This window comes from Gobius niger, assembly GCF_951799975.1.
Source record: "Gobius niger genome assembly, chromosome: 17".
NCBI lineage: Eukaryota > Metazoa > Chordata > Actinopteri > Gobiiformes > Gobiidae > Gobius > Gobius niger.
The window spans coordinates 7165121-7182726 of record NC_136868.1 but is presented as its reverse complement, the minus strand read 5'-3'; the positions used below and the strand labels follow the sequence as shown (position 1 = coordinate 7182726).

General features: G+C 39.4%; 1 protein-coding gene across 1 annotated transcript in view; it reads right to left on the bottom strand.

Moving 5' to 3' along the window:
* Nucleotides 1–17606, bottom strand: part of tgfbr3 (transforming growth factor, beta receptor III) — a 124015-nt gene that overhangs the window by 40652 nt on the left and 65757 nt on the right. Inside the window, exon 4 of the mRNA XM_079575449.1 lies at nt 4936–5113. Within this exon, the coding sequence (XP_079431575.1) occupies nt 4936–5113 (178 nt within the window). The remainder of the gene's footprint in view (nt 1–4935; nt 5114–17606) is intronic.

The window sequence follows — 17606 nt, the reverse complement described above, 5'->3', positions numbered from 1 at the left end:
AGAATGTTTCAGCCTTGTGCCACCATAATGTTTTGTAATTCCTACTCAAAAAGGCACCTCGCATACATCGAACCAAACTGGCAGACATATACATTCATCTTTCCTCCATAAATAAGTGTAGATGGAGGAGTAGAACAAGCCTTTGAAGGTTCTGATTTATCTTCACAAATGTTCGGGCTGTTTTTGAGGCTTTATTCTGGCCTGTGAGCTACAATAGATCAGCTCCTCGACAGAGCATTACGGCTTTAAAGTTTATACTCTACATTTGTCTCGTGTCATCGTCTAACCTCACTCCTTTGGGGAAACAGTGACGTATTAACATCGTTATTAAAGCGAGGAAATGTATTAGTTTACCAGCTCATACTTTAGTCTTTTCTCAGTTGTTAAAGGGACTATACAGAGTTTAAAAATGTTAAAATCAAGTATTTAATCCTGCACTGTCACTCAAAAGGTTTTACTTCGGGTCCGAATTGCCGTCATGCACAAGCTTAATATGGAAGCTGCAGTTACACATATGACCTGAGGTGGCAGTAGTGAGTATAAAATGGCTAACTTGCATCTTGCCCCTTTAATGCTCGATGTTGAAAATGTGCACCGTGAGATAAATCTTGATTCTAAAACACAAATCCACAATATAATAGCAATCAAAACACTTGTCGATCATAGGGCTCATATCTTCGGATGGAGAAAGCTTGAACGAACACATCTGAGGCTTCTGTGGACAAATTAATAAATAAATATTGATTTTATGTATAAACCATCATAAGTGTACGTCTATACGTCTTCAAGCAAGAACAGTCAATGTTTAGACATGCTCTAAATGTTCCAAAGAAGTCAAAATGTTCAGGAAGTTCTGGTCAAATGGTTGATCCTGGAGAAGGGCTGAACAATTTTATGGCAATATTACACAACGTGATTTCCAAATCACAGAGGCACGGGATTTTTCATTCAGCTGATGACATACGTGCTCTGCTACGTGCCTTTGTTCACTTCGCAATCTAGTAAAGGTGCGCGGTAGTTCGTGGATGTAGGCTACAGTGAAAAAATCAGCGTTTATTAAATACTATTGCTTTTTTCTCCATTAGCATAGCGCTAGCCACAGCGCTAATCCCTCCAATCCCTCGCTGCTACTCGCTCTGATGCACTGATCACTGAAACTCCCTCATCCGGATTCACACGTCTCTGCCTCCACAGAGAGGTATTTACAAAAAAACAAGTATAATTTATTGTAAATTAAGTAAATTACCATATAGACTATTTTTAGTATATTTCATATGATTATAAAGGATTTAAAAGTAAGTAATATTTTAATAAGTCAGTTGTAAATATTTCATTGTCTCAGTTATGCAACAAAAAGTTATTAAGGTAAAGGGGAGGGTGAACCTTTGTTTCATGTTTAATAGGTTTAAAAGGACTATACAGGGTTTAAAAATGTTAAAACTAAGTATGTTCATCCACCTACATGTTCCAGCCATGTCCTAATGTGTGAGCCCCAACCTTTTCACCACAACTGCCTCTAAAATCCTGCACCGTCACTCAAAAAGTTGTTACAAGTCATGCACGAGCTTAATATAGGGACTGCAGTTACGCATAAGACCTGAGGTGGCAGTAGCGAGTATAAAATAACCAACTTGCATCTAGTCTAGTGGTATTTTTGTCCCAGCACATTATGCTTCCTTGCTTTGGGTCACCTCATGGGACAAAAGTACAGAGCTCACAACGCTTTTAGACTTTTGTTTTTTCTCATAAATGTTTGATACAGGAAAAGTGGCTTTATTCTCTCTGTTTCCTCTCTCTGATCTCTGAAATGAAAACCTTGATAATGAGACATTACAAGCAGACTGTTTAACTAAGATGTATGTAAATTCTAACCTACGCCTCCCTAGATCTTGTGCCAGGATCTTCGTCAGGGGTATCTCGTTGGAGGATTAACCTACAGAGCATGTTTTACAAGGCCTTCCTATAAATTGCATACTTTCCATAGAAAATTAAAGTATGAAACAATGTCTATAGACACCAACTTTGATTCTGTGCCAAGACTCAACGATGTTTTTAATGAGAATCCCCTGTAAATGAAGTGTGCGCACACAGGCCGGTGTGGGGACTGCTCTGTTATTTGTTGCTGTGCAGCGGTTGCTCTGGGGGCCGGGTCATTAGCGGCTGTGGTTTGGCTGAGCTCCAGGGAGTGAGAGGGGTAGATTTCCTCTGCTTCATGTCTTCAGTGGTGCTTCATCGCGGCTGTGGCTGTAGTAGAGACATGATGCTGAACTGCAGGGCTCTCTCCGGCTTGTTATTAAAGTGCCACCGCAGATCCGGAGTGGGAAGGTGCCAACCCAGAGTTTACGCTGTGTGCCAGGACGTGGCTAACGTACGGAAGCATCTGTCTTCTGTTTTCTACAGGCGCCAAGATACACTTCTTTAAACAACGCGAAGGATGCACGTTTAGTTCATTTGTAATGAAGTTATTAAGGTTTTATTTGGAGATCTCAGGAAATCACTAATGTTAACTGAGGGTTTAAGAGGGGAATAAACCCCAAAGGACCAATTCATGCAGAAATGGTGAGGGGAAGGTGATATTTATGTGGAATTTAAGACTGTATTTAAACTAGAAAAGTATCTTTTGTGAGAATATCTCCTACAGACTTGCCAATTGTAATTTCAGAACTGGTAACAATGGATAGAAGGGCATCGATAATGTTGTTGGTGACGATTTGCTGTTCGAATGTTTGAAGTTGTTGTGTGTTGAGAAAAAGATTTGCCAAAATTCTATGCAAGACACCCATAAGTTTAAACTTGCATTCAGTGTTGGGCAAGTTACTTTAAAATTGTACTATATTCGTTAACGCTTTATATTAAGGTGTGCCCTTTAAGTATTACTGAGGTACTAATAAGCATTAATAATATGCTTGTAAGTATGTAAATACGCACAGTAAAATGAAGATATTACTGTGCGGATGTCAAACTACTCCTGGTTTTATTACGCCTTGCAATATAGTTCCCCTCTTTATCCGCTTAGAAAATCCACAATGTTTAATTTCGTGTAACTATACTTTATAGTCTAACACTTCCCGTAACCATATTTAGCTATAGAGGAGGAGAGGCTAAATGCTGAAAAGACTGAGGCCACGCGTGAAGACCAGACAGGTACAGATGAACTTGTCTAAGCTAAGGTAAGAACATCTCAGTATGTAAAAACGGTGGCCTGTTCCTTTAACCCCTAACCTTAAAATGATTTTTAATGCTTATTAATGCTTAAAGAGCACACCTTAATCTAAAGCAATACCCTATATTCTATATTAGTAGTTATATCTTTACATAGTGTAGCTGAGTTACACTACTTTAGATTTACTTTTGACAAAATACAAACTGAAAATAGTAATAATGCCACGGACCATACGTGCAGTCATAGATTTCCTTTTCCTTTGCTTTCCCCAATTCTCTCATGTTTTGTTTTGACGACGTTAATTACACGCAACTGCAGATCTTATATTATACACCAGTGTCCAACTTGATTTGGTTCTGCATTGAATTTGGGTTTGGTATTTTTTCTTTGTACAATACAATTCAAACCATTTAAATGCACTTGTAACTTGAGTTACTTAAATTGTAATGACTAATATATTGTCATATTTTGTGTATTTTATATTCTTTAGTTACAGAAAAAAGTCAATTTGTAAACTAGAAAGAAAGAAAGAAAGAAAGAAAGGAAGGAAGGAAGGAAGGAAGGAAGGAAGGAAGGAAGGAAGGAAGGAAGGAAAGAAAGAAAGAAAGAAAGAAAGAAAGAAAGAAAGAAAGAAAGAAAGAAAGAAAGAAAGAAAGAAAGAAAGAAAGAAAGAAAGAAAGAAAGAAAGAAAGAAAGAAAGAAAGAAAGAAAGAGAAAGAATAAATATTGATATTTTTTCTTTGTACAAGACAATTCAAACCATTTAAATGCACTTGTAACTTGAGTTACTTAAATTGTAATGACTAATATATTACCATATTTTGTGTATAATATATTCTTTAGTTACTGGAAAAAGTCAATTTGTAAACTAGAAAGAAAGAAAGAAGGAAGGAAGGAAGGAAGGAAGGAAGGAAGGAAGGAAGGAAGGAAGGAAGGAAGGAAGGAAGGAAGGAAGGAAGGAAGGAAGGAAGGAAGGAAGGAAGGAAGGAAGGAAGGAAGGAAGGAAGGAAGGAAGGAAGGAAGGAAGGAAGGAAGGAAGGAAGGAAGGAAGGAAGGAAGGAAAGAAAGAAAGAAAGAAAGAAAGAAAGAAAGAAAGAAAGAAAGAAAGAAAGAAAGAAAGAAAGAAAGAAAGAAAGAAAGAAAGAAAGAAAGAAAGAAAGAAAGAAAGAAAGAAAGAAAGAAAGAAAGAAAGAAAGAAAGAATAAATATTGATTCTGCTTGGGTTGTTCAGTTTCGTCACAGAAGAGAGTACAGACTATCCCGTTGTGTGGTCGAGCGCTGCAAAGGAAAACCTTGACCTTGCTACACTTGCTCTAAGCTGTCCTTTCAAAACAAATACTAATGAAAGGTAACAAAAGGATGTCAAGAACTTATCGGCATGTACTGTCAAATCTGGACCTCACACAAACTCTTTAGCCTGTTAGACTGTGCAGTCCACATGGGATTAACGCGATGATACTTTTACTTTGCCAAGAACTAATGCTCTAAAAACACATTAACACCGAGCCATCTCAAACTGGAACATGCTGCCTCGTGAACTTAGAGGAATAAGTCTTAAGAAATATGTGACCCATCATGAAATTACCCTGACTTAACGTATCCATGGTAACTGTAAACCATGCGATTTGTTGCTTTTCTTGTGTCTTACCGTGATTATTGACTTGGATGTGAAACTAGTCATGTACTACTGATGAGTTTTGAATAAGTAGGAGGAGGAGTCTCTACTTGGTAAACTACTTGGTAAAGACTAAAGGGTGAAAGGAGCCGTTTACCTTCTCCCACTTTGATGTAAATGTCCTGGGTCATGCGCAGCTCAGAGAAGGAGGTGACAGCCTTGTATTTCCTCTGGGCCCAGTTCAAGAGGTGCTCGTTTCCGTGGGGCATGGTCTCCTCCAGGACCAGAGCGGTGACGTCTGCAGACAGGAGCTGCACCTCCGAGCCCTCGGAAACCTGCACAGAGCAGACGAGCAGAAAGGAACATTATAGAGGACAGAGTTGCATAGAGGAGTAGTTTCAATTTTACATTTTGCTCAACTTCAGTGGTTCTCAAACTGCAGTCAGTAAAGATAGATAGATAGATAGATAGATAGATAGATAGATAGATAGATAGATAGATAGATAGATAGATAGATAGATAGATAGATAGATAGATAGATAGATAGATACTGTAGATAGATAGATAGATACTGTAGACAGATAGATAGATAGATAGATAGATAGATAGATAGATAGATAGATAGATAGATAGATACTGTAGATAGATAGATAGATAGATAGATAGATAGATAGATAGATAGATAGATAGATAGATAGATACTGTAGATAGATACTGTAGATAGATACTGTAGATAGATACTGTAGATAGATAGATAGATAGATAGATAGATAGATAGATAGATAGATAGATAGATACTGTAGATAGATAGATAGATAGATACTGTAGATAGATACTGTAGATAGATACTGTAGATAGATAGATAGATAGATAGATAGATAGATAGATAGATAGATAGATAGATAGATAGATAGATAGATAGATAGATAGATAGATAGATAGATAGATAGATAGATAGATAGATAGATAGATAGATAACTTTATTACAGACTTGTGGTCCAGATCAACACAGACAAAAAACATACAATAAAAACCTCTAAACTTTTAAGAGGCAGTCGTACAGAGACCTTTCACTTCAATCCAGAATTGAGCTCATGCAAGTGTTCTCCTCCAGTATGTGCATGAGCCGGCAACCTTCCTCCGATTTAATTCTACAATTCTGCAAATTCACCACATGAAGAATTATCAATACAAGCCTAACTGTCAAGCAACCTTTTTATTTTAGACAAATCCAACACTTTCTGGGACGGAGACCAGGTCAAGAGACCCACAGTCTCACTGGAGGAAGTCCCAGGAACAATTACGAAATCCAAACAGTGCAAGTCCAGTGCGAGACCCGGTCCAAACTCAGAGGATGGGTCGGCGTTATACGATACAAGCTCCAGATCGAGGCCAATCTTGATCCGAAACCTTAAGGAGCCTGTGTGCCCAATCAAAACAAGTACAAGAAGTAACATTCACATTTTACAGTTCTTAGGGCTAGCACGAAGCCATTACTGCACTTTGAAACTATTATCATTCTTCTAATCACTCACAAGGATTTAAACAAGGTAGCAAGAGTGAAAAATGTAAAGCATGTAATATACAGGCTTTATTACTTTTGAGGGCCTTGGTGCTTTGCTTTTTGCCTGTTAAAGAATAATCCCCTCACTGAACAGCACTAAAGAGACATTGTTTAAACACATCTATATATCCTCCTCATCCTCCCTTGGAAAAGTGCTACTTCATGGGGATAGAGTATGATTTTAAAACTATGCATCTTGGGAGAGGTCTTGATGTAATGCGAGAACACAGTGTTCAATGAAGATAGTGGGTCATTTTTCAGTAAAGATCCTGTAATGCATAACATAGTATCCTTGAAAAAAATATGTTGTGCTATTGTTGACGCCAGAAGAATATACAAAAATAGCCTTAAAAAAAATGTTGATCTGCGTCAGAGGGAAATTGGCCTTAACTATGAGGAACCACCCTTTTGGCACTTAATACAGCCCGGCTCATATGCTTCATTTCAGAGATAAACATCCACATGCGCTGAAAACACAACTCAATACAACCGGTCCAAAAGCACGCTCTGGACAGCCTGCCTCATTTTCCTATCTGTACGCATTATAACATTAAATCCCTCTGAGTCTAAGCATAAAGCTGTTCTTCAAGAAAGTGTTATGAAGCTATGAGTTAGGTGCAGCCATGATTTTACAACAGTAGTTAAATCCCAGTGGGCTATAGGAAGCTTTAACAAATAACTTCATTTAAAGCTATGGGTCCACATCTGCGTGACCTTTGGACGCTCCTCACAGCGTTCCTGGCATTGTCCCTGAAAGCAGTAAATAAAGTATAGAGATGAAGTGTCATGTTTCTCTTTATTCTTAGTTTGTTTCTTATGAAGACAAGGAGCTGTTGGTTTTCCATCTTTTGTGTCTATAGACTGTTATTTATGAACAACAATAAGCCACAGTAAATGTATAATAAAAGCAAAATAGCATTAGCCACAACTTCATCAGGGTTAGTCATTAATAGTTTGCCAAAGAGAGAGATAAACTGGACAGCTCTTCCTTGTAGATCTTATTGTAGGAGAAAATATTACAATTATTAGTAATTTGTTACCTTGATTTGGACTATACAGCGAAGGATTATCAAGATGCTGTGACATATTCAACATATTGGCACCTTTTGTTGCAACTTTCTGAGGACAGGCTTTGCAAATACTGTTTAACCTCTTAACTCCCACCTGAACGGATTCAACCAAGAATCCGTTCAACCAAAAAGAATTCAACCAAAAAGTGACAAAAACTCAACCAAAAAGTGACAAAATTCAACAAAAATGTGACAAAAACTCAACCAAAAAAGTGACAAAAATTCAACAAAAATGTGACAAAAATTCAACCAAAAAGTGACAAAAATTCAACAAAAATGTGACCAAAATTGAAAAAAATTATAATTTCAAATGAGGTGCTACACAGGCCTATATAATAGCCAAAGAGGACAGAATGCATTTGGTTTAGGCGGGTGGTAAGAGGTTAAGAGGCGCTAGCCCGCTGTTAGCTTTGCGAGCTAGCCTGTTAGCTTCTTCGTCGTGATTCTATTAGTGTGTATTGGTGACTCCGACCCGTAGGCAGCGAAGTTGCAATTGTTGCTTTCTGGCCATAGACACCGGGGGGAGATAAAAGACCCCCCAATCATCCCATCAACACTTGTATTACCCCCAGAAGGTCTACGGAAAGGATTTATGCAGGTAAACAAGTTACTTAGTACTGCTTTAACCTACCGTGTCTTTGTGTAATCGTGGTAATCATAAAATCCCTACATCCTTGTGATACTTCAGCAATGATATTTATTATAGCAATAAGTGATTCATGGAAAGAAGACTCTGGAGCGCCCCATGCTGAGAGCAGGGGGATTGAAACATACAAACAGATGGTGGCGTGAACAGTTCAGAATGGGTCTAGTGATTGTTTATGGCCTTAAAAAAACACACACAAACAAACAGGTTTGGAAGTGAAAACTGCATGAATGAAGTGCTCCAGGTGTGTTTTTTGAAAAAGGGAAGAAGGACTAAAGCAGGACTGCAATACACTGAAAGATTCTGGCCTTTATTGCCTATACTTTTACCACAACCGCAGCCACATTTGTATCAGTCCCAGTCTCTACACGGAGCACGGGGAGGCGTGGCCCGCAGGTCAGTCCTGTTGGGGCAGGGTGCAGTGGTCCGGGGCAGCTCTGGTGATCCAATCTTTGCGAAGCTCAGCACCGTTTATCAGTTTAATTGCGGTAATACGAGTGTAATTAGTCACAGAGAGTTACAGGGGGAAAGCCTGAAAGCCAAACTAGCTCCAGGCTTCTGCAGCTCCAAAAAAAACCTCAGGAATTTGAACCGGGGAAGTAAGACCCACTGCGGCTTTTAACAAACTCTCTCTCGCTCTGGCCTGGAGAAGAGAGAGGAACGGCACAAACTGTTACTAATTATTTTTATTGACATTTTTTTTAATTTATTGTATTTATTGAAGTTTGCATAAACTACGCTTAGTGAAAGTGCAACTCTAATTAATAAATAAATAAATAAATACATTTATGTTACTGAAAAACATCCTTGTCGTGGTTGTTCTCGTATTAAAGCAACACATCATGCATAACTTACAAACCTGCTTCTGAGCAGCTCCAACATTAAGCTAAATGTGTGAATGGAAATTACACTTCCGGCTCTATTCAGCATCACGTGTGTTGTTTGGAGCGCCCTCCTAAACGCCAAATAAAAGCCACTAATTCAAGCCAAAGGCATGCTAACAAATTGACATGACGGTGAGGTAACAATGTTGAAACAACAGCTTAAAGAAAGTTGATCTTACGTTATACTTGTCACTTGGCTAAACCATTAAATGCATGGATTATACAACTAACAACATTAAAGGGATACTTCAGAATTTTTGACATAGGGCCTCATTTAGGTTTGCTAGGCTAGTGCTAGGCTAGTGCATGTCTATGGTAACTAGTAGCCTGCATTAAAAACAGTCTGACCAGAGCACAATGCACCTGAGGCAAATCATTTATAACACCAGACTGCCCATATAAATGTCTGTTTTGACTGAATGATTTTTGAAATATAACCATTTTGCATTAAAATAATTTATATTTGAGCAACATAAGCTTCCTGGTTGTAGCTACGCAGCGGCAGAGTGATCTGATAAGTTACCGGATCTAGTTTGTTTACCTGCGGCCGGCATTAGTACACGTGGAATTCACAAAGGAGCTTTCTACAAATCAGATAAGGCAACATTTGGAGGACTACCTAATGATTTTGAAGAGGATTATAATACAGGCTACTAGTTACTATAGACATGCGCTAGCCTAGCACCACTAAACTCTTCAAATATAAGGACTGCATGAATAAAAAAAGAAATCTCCAGAAATCAACAACACTTTGGAAAACTAGGAAATGAGGCCCTATGTCAAAAATCCTGAAATATCCCTTTAAGCAAGTAATTCTTAAGTAGTAATTATTGTACGGTGGAAAAAAATAAGACAAATGCTAAAGGGCCAAACAAGGGGTGGAACTGTACTTACCCTTGGAGAAAAAAAAATTGATGATGATGTATTATTTTTAGACTCTTCATGCGCCCTGTCGGCCTATTTCATGTATACTACTTTCAACATGTATAGTTTCGTAAGAAGTGACCCTTTCACTTTGGATACTCAGTCAGCTCCAATATAGCCCGCACCTTATACACTTTATGATGATGTCTGTTTTCACTTGTAAGTACAGTATGGTCGATTTCCAATAACCTTGTGTCTTTAAAGCTGGGTGTATCTGACTTAAGCTTCAAGCAGAAATGTGCAGCCAAGCAAAGCACATCAGCGCTGGATGAAAATCCATCCCATCTCTCTGCCAACGCGGCCCAAAAGACTGCGAACAAATGTGTGTATTTGAACTACATGAGGTTAATATTATGGATGCAGTGACGGGGAATTCTTTAGATGTTGCAATTCAAAGCCAAGTTACAAGTTAAAGGCGACTCCCGCTGCTTTCAAAGCTCGTAATAGTGTACAGAAAACTACTGGATAAAAGTGTAAGGCATGGTCGGGTTTTTAAGGTTATTAGAATGAAAGTTGAGAGAAAAAAAAAAAAATATATATATATATATATATATTGTTTGAGCAGGCTCTCAGTTGTCCTGGAAGTACAGTTTCACTCAAGTATATTAAAGTAGTTGTAATCAATGACTACGTTTACATGCTGTCATTATTCGGGTTAAGGTCAATATTTCAGTTTCTGAAAAATGTACATGTATGTGCAGGAAGAGTTACTCCTGTATACATGGTAATTGTTAGGAATGGACTGATCCAATACTGGAATCGGATATCGGAGCCGATACTGGAAAAATTGCAATACTGGGTATCGGCTACAAATATCCGATGCTAAACTGATACTAGTTTTGGCTCTCAGCGATCTAAAAAACACAACTTTTACCACCTAAATCTAAGTGAATGGGCTGTATCTCATTGTAACGATAAGAATCTGTTAATCTTTTCTAGTTGTAACCTTCGCAAATGTATATTTGATCACCGCACAAAATTCTGCGGTTAGCATCAGTATGCTAAAGCTAGCAAGAGCATGCTAATGCTAACAAAACTAATCAAGGGTCAGAAACTATGATAGAAATACCTTAAGTAGCCAAATAAAATTTGTATTTTTGTTTAAGAATTATTTAATCTAACATATTTGTAATGATCACTTCATGTGAGTTGTTTATTTTAATGTTACCTAAAGCCTGTCATCTACCCAAGGATGTTTAGTGTAGAAAAGTCCAGTGATCCTTGTTAAATGTTTATCCAAGAGTTTTCAATAGATATAGTTGATCTGTAACATGACAATAATGTATGACTTTATTGATCTTAAAATGGAGAAGAGTTTATTCAATTTCACTCAGAGAAACTTAAAGAAAGTCTCCTAGTATTGGTAAATATCAGCAGATATTCAAACCCCAGTATCGGTAGAAAAAAAGCTGGATCGGTGCATCTCTATTAATTGTAATCATCAGGATATTCCAAACCAAGACGCACTTCTTCTTCTTTTTCTTTTATCTAAAGACTCCAACAGCAGAGGCAGCAGCACGGAGGATCATGAACAGCTCGGGCCCGACAGCGCTAACTTTTGCAGAACTTTCCATCCACCCTCTTGTAGATCTCGCCATCTCTGTGCTTTCTACCATCAACAAAAGGACATTACATCCTTGTCTTTCACCACACTAATAAAGTCATCGGTTTCCTCCTCGCTCCAAACGTATGGCGCTGTGCCGTGTCTGGGTTTCGCCATGTTTAGCTCGGCTTCTTGAGTATTTCCGGGTGGCTGTGCACCAGACATACAAGTTGAGCACAGAACACAAATTAGGGTTCCTGTCGGTGAGGATATTCCGATATGTGTATATATGACCAAAATATAGAAAAGGAGTCACTCAGGGTCAGTTTTTTTGCCAGTGTTTACATGGCCGTGGCAAACCGGGTTATTGCTAATATACCAGTTATGAAAGGGTTAGTAACTGCATGTAAACGTAGTCAATGTATTTATCTAAAACCTGGGCCTATTACAGTGACATGTTCCACCCTCCTCCCTCCGTTTATGCAACACTTGAGCATTTTTCACACCGCCATCACATTATTTCCGCCCCACAGTAACCCTATGGTACAACAAACGCTGCAATTAACATTTCTTATCTGCGCACACGGATTCCTGCGCTATCTTTTGGCTTTGGCGCACCACTGGCATCCCGAGTGCCCTCGCGCCTTCAATTAGGGTTTAAAACATTTTTCATCACGTAAAACTGCGGGGAGTGTTCTCAATATGCGAATGTTTATTTTCCCTCTTTGAGCTCGTGAGAGTTGATTGATCAGAGCCACATGTTGCATTTACAGGCGGAGGATGTGCCAAATGTTTATCATAGGGCTGTAATCTGGAGTGTGGGAAATGCTGTGTGAACGAGGACATAGCGTTTCAAATGAGAACATGTTTCAGTCACTGCAATAGGGCTGTGCAACTCTGGGGAAAAGAGACATAATTGTGATTTAAATAGAGCGGATCGTCAAATGATTGGAAGGCCAGGGGTTCGAATCCCAGCTCCTGAAGATACGCACGGTCATTGTGTCCTTGGGCAAGACACTTCACCCACCTTGACTCCAGAGTCTGTGTACACAGGTGTATGAATGGGTGACTGGTTCCTTGCTGTAAAGTGCTTTGGGACTAATGAAGGTAGAAATGGGTGATATAAGTTGAGACCACTTACCATTTTTCTGACGTGTTTTGCGATTGTGATTATACTTGCGATTAAGGATGGGACAATAAACAATAATATTCTTAATAGCGATAAAATTATAATTATCGTGATTATCGTGCTAGAAGGTAATCGTTAAATCCATCAGACAACCCGTGCTGGTAACTTTACCGGGAGTGGGTACGTCTCCATGGAGATGTGACTAAAATCAGCGGTATTTAAGATTTCAGTAGGTTTGTTCCTCATCCAAATCCATTCTTTGATTTTCCCCACTGCAGAAACAGCATTTTCTGGGTCGAGCTGTCCAAAATGTTACACAGTGTGCCTTTAAATACTTACTTTATGTCTCACTCAAGAAGACATTTACAGCAGGCAATGAAGACGAATATTTAACCTCTTAACTCCCACCTGAACGGATCCCATTTTCTCCAGTTTGGCTTTACCCTAATCAAAAAGCTTCTTGGGAAAAAAGCGCCAAAACAGCCACACAAAATGAGAAGAAAACAAGGATGTAAATGCAACAAAAATGTGACAACATTTTTTTTTTAAATGTGAAAAATATTCAACAAAAACTCAACAAAAATGTGACAAAAAAGAAAAAAAAGGGGGAAAAAAACATATATAAGGTGACACAACACAGCAACAATGCGAGGAAAAAGATCAGTTTTATGGGTCTTAGCTTTCAAATGAGGTGTTACACAGGCCTATATAATAGCCAAAGTGGACAGAATGCATTTGGTTTAGGTGGGTGGTAAGAGGTTAATATTGGCCAATCCCCAGTTTCAGTGATTTTTTTTCAAACCATAGGCAAATATTGTGATAATATCATTAATCGCAATTATTCTGGCCAAGATAATCTTGACCCCAGGTTTCACAGCAGACATTTTTAGCAGGGGAGCGGCTGGGGACAAGGTTGGGAACAGAACACAGTATATAATGCATCCAAGTATCTATTAAGTATAAATACACTGTTGCCTAAAAAGTAATTTGGATTTAACTAACTGTTATGATCTGGAGTTGCTGCAGTTGGTCAGGTCTCGGTTCAGCAACACTATGTGCCCAAAGAATGGCTTTTTTCAAGAAGCTTTTAGATTTGAGTAAAGTCAAACTGGAGAAAATGCACTCAGTTAAGGTGAAGATTAAGAGGTTAAAATAATTGGTTATCTGCTTTTGTTACAGGCAAGTTGAACTTTCCTAATACACAACGTGTTTCAAGGATGTGTTTCACCAAATAAAGTCAAAGATGCTGTGGAAAGAAATCATGACCACTCATAAAATTAAAGATAAGATCATACGTGTCGCAGCGGAGGATTAAATCTCTCATAATGAACAATTGGAGTGAAATGGTGCTGCAGATGTGCGTAACGCTTTATATTCGAGCTGGCAAACTTCGCTCTATACAAAACAATACCATATGTGTCCGCGCCACTGCGGAGCGTTCCTCCACTCTCCTGTCTCCGAACAAAAACCAATAGTGGTTTCCATTAGCAATTACAGTCAGAACGGGGCGCATGTGTGGGAGCCACGCATTTCTTATACCGAGTAATCAAAGAGAGGAGCTGAAAGACCAGGCCTGGCGAGCGAACAATAGGCAACAAAAGCCAGAGTTTACAGCGTTGCTCCATCAGACGTCATAAAAGGTTTGAGCAACATCAAGCTTTTCGAACCGACATGCAAAACCGCGCTATGCTCCAACCTCAAACGAAAATAAGCAAAGAGCATTTTGGTACAGTCGAAACCAGGAAATGTAGTTCAATCAACAAATAATTGACTCATGGCTGTGGAACTATTGGACTAAACCTTGGGGCTAATCCACGACTAAACTGGACCTTCAGAAAATATGTAGAGGCCGAACGATATGGGTTTTTCTAAGGCCGATATTTTGGGATGTTGATTGGCCGATGTCGATATGCTCGGCCGATGTTTTCCCAGATTTTTAAAATAAAATAATCCTGTAAAAACATATACTTGACTTCTCCAACAGTGGCCGGTTTCATTTTATTACTTTAGATGGTCCAATCATAGTTTCTGTCCCAGCTTTGATTTGTTGTCATTAGCATTAGCATTGTGTTACTAGCCTCTGCATTTTGCACGGCAATCGAAAATACACGAGTGGAGGTTAAAACTAGTTTAGCGATTGAATTCTCCAGATTCTGCACTTCAAATTACTTGTGTTTAACAAACTTGAAGCTAACCAATTTTCTTTGCGATGTTTCTCACCTCCCGTGAGGCCAAGGGAGTTGTGGGAGGACAAAAAACGAGAAGTCTCCATCATTTTCTGTTACGGAAATAACGTCTTTGTTCGGTGCTCGATCGGCTGATAGACAATATTGTAAAATCCCCAAATATTGGCCCGATATAGCTGGCTGATAGTTTTGTGTGCTTCTCTTTTGTACTTTTGTTATGCAGCTAATGTGGCACTGTAGCCCAAAACAAATATCTTCTTGGCTACGATAAAGCTTACCTTTCCTTAACCTAGAAGCTCGAAACCCTCCGTCTCATAATGACAACAAAAAGGGCAAAAGGTTAAATACAAAGCCCAAGACACGCTGACCTAAAGCTGAACAATAAAACCCCCCAAATGTAAAATGCATGTGTCCTGCACTGATCTCGCATACTGCAATCTGAGATATTACGGCGTTTTCCGAGCAGGTTGAAGCCTGCCCGACGTTGACTGACACCCGTTGCATCAGAATGCATGTTTTACAAATGCAGCCTGTTTCATGGTACTTTACAAGCCAACGGTTCCCAGTGTCCAACAGCAACAGAGAGCTCTCCACCTCTGAAGTCTTTCCAGGAGTCAGAGTGTGTCAGAGTGTGACAGAGGGACCAGGAAACAGGCACTGGCAGGCCTGAAGCTGAGCCCAATTAGCCCCAGGAAAGAGCTCCTCCGCCGGGCCGCGGCAGTGAGGGAGGTCTGACAGAGAAGGTACGGTCCAAAACTTCACCCGGCTGTTGACTATATGATTATTATAGGTCATTTCTTCTTTTACTAGAGGAGCACTTTGATCTGTAGTTCCTGGATTTTGCTGCGTACAAGATAAAAAACGGGAAGATCCTTTACATGCTTTAAGGAGCAATTATGCAGTAAAAGCTTGTTGACCAATATTTGGGTATTTTACAATATCAGCTATCGGCAGATCCGATGCTGATAAAAGCCAATATCTCTGGAACCAAAAGTGATTTTCCGTTAGTTGCAGTGGAAGGAGCTCAGTCAGAGCTTTAAAATCGGCTACAAGTTTGTATACCTTGGATCCTATTTGATATATTTTATGTTGCAGATTTTTGCTTATCATTTTTGAACCATACAAGACTGAGACTTAAAGCAGAACTAAGTAACTCATGCCCCTGGAGGCCATAAGTGCCACTGCAGGTTGTGTAGCATGTTGCAGTTTTTTACTCATTAATTGTCCGTGAGTGTAAATAATACGCTGAGAGAAAAGACAAAGGGATAGATGGATATTGTACATGCAATTGTGGCTCTAGCCCGTAGTTAGCTTTGCCCGTTAGCCTGTTAGCTCCTTCTTTGTGATTCTACTAGTGTGTATTGGTGACTCCTACCCGCAAGCAGCAAAGTTGCAATTGTGGTTTTCTGGCCAGAGACACCAGGGGGAGATGAAAGACCCCCCAATCATCCCATTAACACTTGTATTACCCCCAGAGGGACTACGAAAAGGATTTATTAAGGTAAACAAGTTACTGAGTTCTGCTTTAAAGTTTTTAGTTTTTTGAGTTTTAGTTTTCTTTAAAGAGACTAGATGCAAGTTAGTCATTTTATACTCACTACTGCCACCACAGGTCTAACGTGTAACTGCAGGTTCTATATTAAGCTCGTGCATGATGACACTTCGGACCCGCAGTAACACCTTTTTGAGTGACAGTGCAGGATTTTAGAGGCAGTTGTGGTAAATAGGTCTTAGAAAAACCCATTTCCATCGACCTCTATTCATCACGTTGCCTAGTTTTTTCTGTTAACGTGTCATTCCCACCGCTGCCTGCAGAGAGCGCTCCAGGCTAATTCAAAATCCTGACCATCCCAGTCTCTCACGGATTTCTGTCTAATTTTATCAGAGACGGTTACAATGTCCTCTGTGATAAGAAAGCAAGCGCATTACGATGCGTCATATGATACACATGTGTAGCACAGCGTGTGAAATGCCTTTGGATCGTGGCCAGGTGCAGCAGGTTTTGGGGTAAATACCAACAGCTGCTGTCGCTCAAACAACAGACATTTAACACCTCGTTCAGCTCAGCCCTGCAGTCAATCAGTCAGACCGAACATAAAACAGCACCGGTGTGTCATGTTCTGTAGAGCAGTTGGAGTAAAATCATATTATTTTACATCAGAAGTGTAAATTGTCAATGCGGGCAATTAATGGGGAGCGGGTACTTGAACTTGATCCATTTATTGCCTTTGTCATTTTGAAATTGAGCTGATTCAAGAGTAATAAAACAGCCGACAGTGAACAATTCTCAATGACCTACAAAAGTAGTAGTAGCAGTGGTTGTAATACAAAAGTTAGATTACAACTTCTTCACCCGTCTATCATTGCTATTGATTTCCTTTTATTTACACTGAATTGAACAGGCTTTAAAGCAGAACTAAGTAACTTGTTAACCTTATCCTTTTCGTAGTCCCTCTGGGGTAATGCAAGTGTTAATGGGATGATTGAGGGTCTTTCATCTCCCCCTGGTGTCTCTGGCCAGAAAATCACAATAATGACTTTGCTGCCTCCGGGTCGGAGACACCAACACACACTAATGGAATCACAAAGAAGAAGCTAACAGGCAGTATTTACAGCCAAGTTTGAGTGAAAACAATTATCTCCATTGTGTAATTGGATGTACAATATCCCTCTGTCACTTTGCCTTTTTCGTCAGCGTATTTACTCTCACGGACAATTAATGAGTAAAAAAACATAACATGCTACGACACCTGCTACTTTCAGCCTGGATTTTAACATTTGAACATCAAGTCTCAAACACTGTGTTTAGTCCTAACTCTGGGACCAGCAGGAAACCCCTCCCTGAAGTCCTCAGAGCTGAGATGGTTCATTGGCTCTAATAT